This window comes from Bufo bufo, chromosome 7 (genome assembly GCF_905171765.1).
Source record: "Bufo bufo chromosome 7, aBufBuf1.1, whole genome shotgun sequence".
Classification (NCBI taxonomy): Eukaryota; Metazoa; Chordata; class Amphibia; order Anura; family Bufonidae; genus Bufo; species Bufo bufo.
Window position 1 is genome coordinate 145,207,961 of NC_053395.1, and position 7,638 is coordinate 145,215,598.

Below are 7,638 nucleotides of genomic sequence, written 5' to 3' on the forward strand. Positions count from 1 at the left end.
TAAATTTTAGTTGCCAGATTTTTGACCATTCCTCTAGTTTTCCTAAATCCTTTTCCATTTGGTGTATCCCTCCAGGAACATCAACCCCGTTACAAATCTTTGTGTCATCAGCAAAAAGACACACCTTACCATCGAGGCCTTCTGCAATTTCGCTGATAAAGATATTAAACAATATGGGTCCCAGAACAGATCCCTGAGGTACCCCACTGTTAACAAGACCTTGGTCTGAATATACTCCATTGACTACAACCCTCAGTTGCCTGTCCCTCAGCCACTGCCTAATCCATTCAACAATATGGGAGTCCAAGCCCAAAGACTGCAATTTATTGATAAGCCTTCTGTGTGGGACAGTATCGAAAGCCTTACTGAAGTCTAGATAAGCGATGTCTACTGCACCTCCGCCTATTGTTTTAGTCACCCAATCAAAAAAATCAATAAGATTAGTTTGACATGATCTCCCTGAAGTAAACCCATGCTGTTTTTCATCTTTCAATCCACGGGATTTTAGATGTTCCACAATCCTCTCCTTAAGTATGGTTTCCATTAATTTCCCCACTATTGATGTCAGGCTTACTGGCCTATAGTTGCCCTACTACCTTTCTTGTGAATCGGCACAACATTTGCTAATTTCCAATCTTCTGGGACGACTCCTGTTGCCAGTGATTGGTTAAATAAATCTGTTAATGGTTTTGCTAGTTCACCGCTGAGCTCTTTTAATAGCTTTGGGTGTATCCCATCAGGCCCCTGTGACTTATTTGTATTGAATTTAGACAGCTGACTTAGAACCTCTTCCTCTGTAAAGACACATGCATCAAAAGATTCATTAGTCTTCTTTCCTAACTGAGGTCCTTTTCCTTCATTTTCCTTCGTAAAGACTGAACAGAAGTATTCATTGAGGCAGTCAGCTAGTTCTTTATCTTCTTCCATATACCTTCCTTCTTTTGTTTTTAATTTTGTAATTCCTTGTTTTAGTTTCCTTTTTTCATTTATGTATCTGAAGAATGCCTTATCGCCTTTTTTCCCTGACTGAGCTAATTTCTCTTCTGCCTGTGCTTTAGAAGCTCTTATAACTTGTTTGGCCTCTCTCTGCCTAATCTTCTAAATTAGCCTGTCATCCTCGTTTTTTTTTTTTTTATAATTCCTAAATGCTATCTTTTTGTTTTTAATGATTTTGGCCACTTCTGCTGAGTACCACAGTGGTCTTTTCCTTTTTTTGCTTTTACTGACAAGCCTAATGCAATTTTCTGTTGCCTTCAATAGTGCCTCTTTTAAGTAGTCCCATTTTTCCTGGACTCCAATGAAACTGTTCCAATCTGATAGGGACTCGTATACCACTAATCTAATTTTAGAAAAGTCAGTTTTTCTAAAATCTAAAACTTTTGTTTTTGTGTGGTGTGACTCAGTCACTGTACTTATAGTAAACCACACTGACTGGTGATCACTAGATCCCAAGCTTTTCCCTACAGTAATATCATATACCAAATTCCCATTTGTGAATACTAAATCTAAAATGGCCTCCTTCCGGGTTGGCTCCTCAACTACTTGCTGTAGAGATAATCCCAGTAGGGAATTTAGAATATCTGTACTCCTGGCAGAACTAGCTATTTTGGTTTTCCAGTTTACATCAGGAAGATTGAAGTCTCCCATAATGATAACTTCCCCCTTCAATGTCATTTTAGCTATTTCCTCAACTAGTAGATCATCTAATTCTTTGACTTGGCTAGGTGGTCTATATATCACACCTACACGAGTTACCTTATGATTATCAAGCTGCAAGGTAACCCAAACTGACTCTAAATTGTTCTCGCTAACTTGTATCAAATTAGATTTTATGCTGTCTTTCACATACAGGGCCACCCCTCCCCCTTCTTGCCTTCTCTGTCTTTCCTGTATAGAGAGAACCCTGGTATTGATATATCCCAGTCATTACTCCCCTTGAACCACGTCTCAGTAACAGCCACTACATCTATATTCTCAGATGCCATTATAGCCTCAAGTTCATTGATCTTATTCCCTAAACTGCGAGCATTTGTAGATAAGAATCTGAGCTTGTCATTTCTTAACCTTTGTGCTACTGGCATCTTCTGGCATTGGTCCGGGGGGCAGTCGGACTGCTGGATTATCACTCTTTTGCCCCCCTTTCCTAGTTTAAATGCTCCTTAGCAAATACTTGGAACTGTTCACCGAGGACATTCGTTCCTTTGAGAGAAAGATGCAAACCGTCTTTCTTGTACAGTTCTTTTCCATATATATATATATATATATATATATATATAATGTCCACTTATTCTGTGAATTCCTTATAAGTACAGTGCTTACTAGAGAAAATCCTTGAGTAGACATATCACTGAGTGGCAGGTGAAGTCAGTCCAGAATCAAAGCCGATTCCGTCTGCTGGAAATAATTTTCTGAGGTCTAGAAAAAGGAAGTAATAATAACAAAAAATAAAATAAAAAAAGGGGAATTGTGAGCGCTAACTGATAAAAGTGGAAAAAATAAGCAGGGTGACGCATTTCAAAGGGGGTCTCTCTTCTTCATCAGACCCATAAGGAATTCACAGAATAAGTGGACATTATATATATATATATATATATATATATATATATATATACTTCACAAATAACGAGGCAGCACTTCCAGCTTTAGGTGGTAGGGTGAAGACCCCAAAACTTTAATCCCAGCTGGGATTAAAGTTTTGGGGGTCTTCACCCTACCACCTAAAGCTGGAAGTGCTGCCTCGCTATTTGTGAAGTATATATCGTGGAGGAGGGGCCGGCCTCTGTGGGGATTTGCACCCAGTTCATCACGTCTGACTGTGCTGCTGCGATATTTTTGATTATTTTTATATATATATATATATATATATATATATAAAAATGAAGGTGGATCAAAGCAACATTATGTGCATAATTCCATAAAAAGACATTTGGGGTCACCTATCAAACTGGTGTAAAGTAGAACTGGCTTAGTTGCCCATAGCAATCAATCAGATTCCACCTTTCATTTTTCACAGCTCCTTTGAAAATGAAAGGAGGAATCTGGTTGCTATGGGCAACAAAGCCAGTTCTACTTTACACCTGTTGGATTAAATGACCCCAATTAAATCTACATGCAATAATTGAAAAAATCAATTAGTAAAAGTATTTATCAATACCCTGACCTAGAAAGAATGGTGTAAAAGAAGAGATGAAGAATGTAAAGAGAAAAAAAAATGTAAATAACCCAAGTGAACCATTTGAGGCAAAGACAACAAAAAGTGCTATGGCAATATAAGTGAGCACACCTACCAAGTAATATACAATAATCCTTTATTGAATCACACAAAGCAAACATAAAATCATTGAAAAACATGCTAAAGACACAGATTGGCTGCCATGTAATGCACCTATCCATACACCAACCCCATGGTCAGAAGATAATGATACCACCACAAGATGAAATAGGGAATAACGTGATACAGGAGAGAATTGACAGAAAATGTGAAGGATCAGGAGGTAATGCATGCAGGACCAAAAATATAATTGGAAGCTAGAATCAAAAAGGTAGGATCTAGAGTAGAGAGAAAAAGAATTTAAGTGATGCAGGAAATGAGTTGCAGATATTATAAAGGGAACCAAATAAAACACCCCCTTGTTTTATTCAAAAAAGGGTTTTAAAGGGGTTTTCTGAGATTTTTTTTTACTGACGACCTATCCTCAGGATAGGGTTCTGACACCCAAGACCCCCGCTGATCAGCTGTTTGTGCCGCAGCCCTTTCTCTGCTTTTCCTAGGCCGCTAATGTCACGTTCACGTGGCCTTGAAGCAGCACAGCCCCATTCAAGTGAACGCAATATCAAGCATAACCACTATACAATGTATGGAGCTGTGCTTGATGAGCTAAGAGAAGGCAGCGGTGCACACAGGAGCGCCAGTGCCTTTTTTAAAACAGCTGATCGTCAGGGGTCCCTGGTGTCAGACCCCCTCCGATCAGATAAAAAAAAATAATCTCAGAAAACCCTTTTAAGGTAAAGAAAAAATATGAGAGAAATAACTAATCAAAGGGGTATTCCCATCACAATGATCACTGTTAAATCTGTTATTAACCAATTCCCACCCTTTTTGAGAAAATAAATCCCTTCTTACCTGATTGTTGTCTTTCGTCTCCCCTGGTTACGGCCACCTCTCCCCTGTCGAACCCTGTGGCCGCGCTTGCGCAGAAGACTGAATATTTTCTCCCGGCCGGGCCGCACAATGTCCTGAACACGCACGCTGCCGCGCATGTGCCATGATTACTTTTTCCTGGCCAGTATAGTACAGAGCCGTGAACGCGCACGCCGGCTCTGTACTATACAGGCCAGGAATAAGTCACCATGGCGCATGCACGGCGGCGTGCGCGTTGAAGACAGCTCGCGGCGCGGCCGGGAGAAGACGTCAATAAAGCTGATTGAGCCCGCCCAGCCGAATCCAGGAAGTGAACGTCGCGCACGCCGCAGGTAAGTATGAAAACTGCTGACGGGAATACCCCTTTAATATTTAATAAATGGCAGGAATATAGAATATAGGACCCCCTCCTATAACACAAAGGTAGTAGGTAAATTAAAAGGGAAAATTAAAAAAAGAAAAAGATAAGCAAAAATAAAAAGGGAATAACAGTGAAAGAGGGACCACATGAAACCAATCGATGACTTGATGTATTTTATAGAAAAAAGAATGAAAGCAGCACACACGGTCTCATCGGGTCACCAGAATGCATCAGCCGCCAAGAAGACCGCAGTTTTTTTTATTGAGAAAACTTCACAACATGTATACAAATAAAGTGCGACGTTTCGGCTGTATCCATTATGCTTGATAAAGGCTGGATACAGCCGAAACGTCGCACTTTATTTGTATACATGTTGTGAAGTTTTTGCAATAAAAAGAAAAAAACGGAGATGCTGCTGTGACTCTTCTACTTCAACTTTGATGTATTTTATAGACACCAAGGGTAAGAATACTACAAAATATATCAAGGCACTGCATGGAATAGGAATGCCAAAAAAGAGCACTCATAAAGGGATAGGTTCCCAAAATCCTAAAGAAAAGTCAGCCGGACAAACTGTAAAAAGAAAATTACAGAATCAGTATACGAAAATATTAAAGGGGCAATCCAGCCCCTGAAATGCCTCCCCATACGCCCGGGCCCCTGACAGAGGTTATACATTCCTGGCTCCCTGGGACCTGAGTCGCTTCTGATGCCCGCACGGCTGCCGCTGCATCTCCCCTTCGCGTGGATCAAAACATCCAGCGTCAGGGGGAAGGTAGCCAAAAGCAGGAGGTGACAGGGACGAGCCTCCCTAGCATCGCAGGTGACACTAGGAAGGCTCGTCCCTGTCACCGCCTGCTATTGACTAGCCCCCAGTCCCCCCCGACGCCAGATATTCTCATTACCAGGAGTACCCACAGACATTTGTGAGGTGCTGGAAATGGATTTCAAGTAAATAGGGATAATACTTTTTAATACAGGATCAGTCATTAAAATATGCCAGTATTTATATAAAATCTAATATCCCCATAGGCCACATTAAAATCCATAATAAAATTAAATACATGTCCACAGGATATTGTAATTGTATTGTAACTTAAACACTTTTCCTAAGTAAGAGACTTAGTTTTAATAAAAGCAGCAGTTATGAGGGAATTCTGATATTTTTGGTCTTTAAAATAGGTATGTAAAATATCTGGTGATCTTTCAAATCAGTCATTGGGACAATTGTTCGGATACGTCTATACTGCCCATATAGCATGTTGTTAAGGCACTTACAGTAATGACTACTCCCATGGTTCAGATAACTGTTAGAATCTACTTGTTTAAAATGAGTTTTCGTAGTAATGTTAGTATTACAGGATTTAACAATTACCACATCCAAATACTGCGAGTAACGAATAAACCTATCTGATTAGGTAATCAATGAACCTACGATAAAATAATATAAAATACAATCCTAAATCACAAATCATAAAGTGTGTCCAGATGCCTTTCATCTCCTGGACAAGTTAGCTTAGCACCATAAGCCTTTAAGTCTATCTAAATTATCTCCACAGAAATTCTGCACGCACCTCCTCTCAACACTAGTATGTATCTATGTATCTTTTGCTTTTAGCTGGTTTGAAGCTTTCTCTACACCTTTGCTTCTTTCAGGCTGATTCTGTCCTACTACTGTTCTCAGTTTGCATCTGTTATCTTCACTGTCTCAGCTTACACGCCCTATTACCTAAGTGATGGTAATGCTGACTGCTACAGAGGGACAATATTTAGTATTTCTTGTTCAATCTGATAGTACTGCCTGTTTCTGACAGAAGTGTCCCCTTAAGATAGCATCAGTGTAATGGCCCTTTGTAAGAATGAGTGGCTCTTACTAAACAGGGCAACGAACACAAATGAATATTGAAATAAGAAATACATTGGTGGCAATACATTTATTTAAATGCAATCTAGAATACAGAAAAATGTGCCCACGTAAATGCAGGTCATTACAATTGTTCCACTGTGACTATAGCTGTCCTATGTTCTTGTGAGACATTGTTGGAAATTAATGTGCAAATTCTTTATTTTTCAGCACAACAGACTTGATAAGAATTCTTACACATGTGCAGAATAAGATAGCAGATAGAGATTTCACCATAAAAAAAAAATTTGGATATCTGAAAGTGAAGCAGATGCCAACGCATCAATCTAAATTGCGTAAAATACTGATTTTACCACCCCCGTCCAATGGACAACAAGCAAGCTAATTACCTCATATATAGGAAACAACAAATAGCACAATGTGATTTTAATCTGACATGCAACCTGAACAATCTGGAGTAAAGACGACTGAAAGTGCAAGACTTCTCGTAATTTAGAGAAACTATTATTATAGTAAAATATTCTATGTTTTTAATTACGTGATTTTATCTTGAGTCTTATAACTATTAGTAAACTGGATATCTTCTTGAAAGATCTGTATTCTTAAAGACTATGGACACCTTTGACATGGAAAATGATTTTTACATATGTTAGTGGTTACCTTGAATTACAAATGTGCATTACGTCTCAGTCTGCAGTCTTCATTCCTTCATTCTTTTCTCAGACCCACAAAATGCAGTTTGCCCCCTGCTCCTAGTTTCAGACTTTTTCAATGTGGTTGAGCCTCATCCAATAACATGTGCTGGAGGTGAGGTCTGTGTGTCCAGGATACTGCTGTCTTCTCTGGTTCCCATTTATCAGCACAACTAATTTCCCTTTCTACAGATCATGGATAATCTCCTCTCACTTGTGCTCACAGACAATGAAAGAAAGGGGAAAAAAAGAGCTGAAAGATCAATACTAAATAGGTGGGGGCCCAACTCCCAGAAGTATCGGCTGTTTGAAGAGGTTGCGGTGTTCTGGTGAGCGCTGCGACCATAACAAGAACAGCGATGTACATTATATAGCGGATGTACTTGGTATTCCAAGCCAGGCCATAAACTTAAATAGGACTCAGTTGCAAACAGGCCATGTGATCAATGAATGTGACATCTCTGGCTTTGGAAGCCTCTTCAAACAACTGATTGGCTGGGGGGGTTGAATCCCCATGATCAGATATTAATTACCTATCCTGAGAATAGGCCAGGAAAATCTGTTTAATTTTACATTTATG

The 7,638-nt window shown here is 39.5% G+C and overlaps 1 protein-coding gene across 2 annotated transcripts in view; it reads left to right on the plus strand.

Moving 5' to 3' along the window:
* Nucleotides 1–6,932, plus strand: part of LOC121008461 (caspase-8-like) — a 54,546-nt gene extending 47,614 nt beyond the window's left edge. For both annotated transcript variants that reach the window (XM_040441032.1, XM_040441033.1), the window contains one exon: nt 6,577–6,932. In XM_040441032.1, the coding sequence (XP_040296966.1) occupies nt 6,577–6,751 (175 nt within the window). In that variant the 3' untranslated portion in view covers nt 6,752–6,932. The remainder of the gene's footprint in view (nt 1–6,576) is intronic.
* Nucleotides 6,933–7,638: the final 706 nt, after the last annotated feature.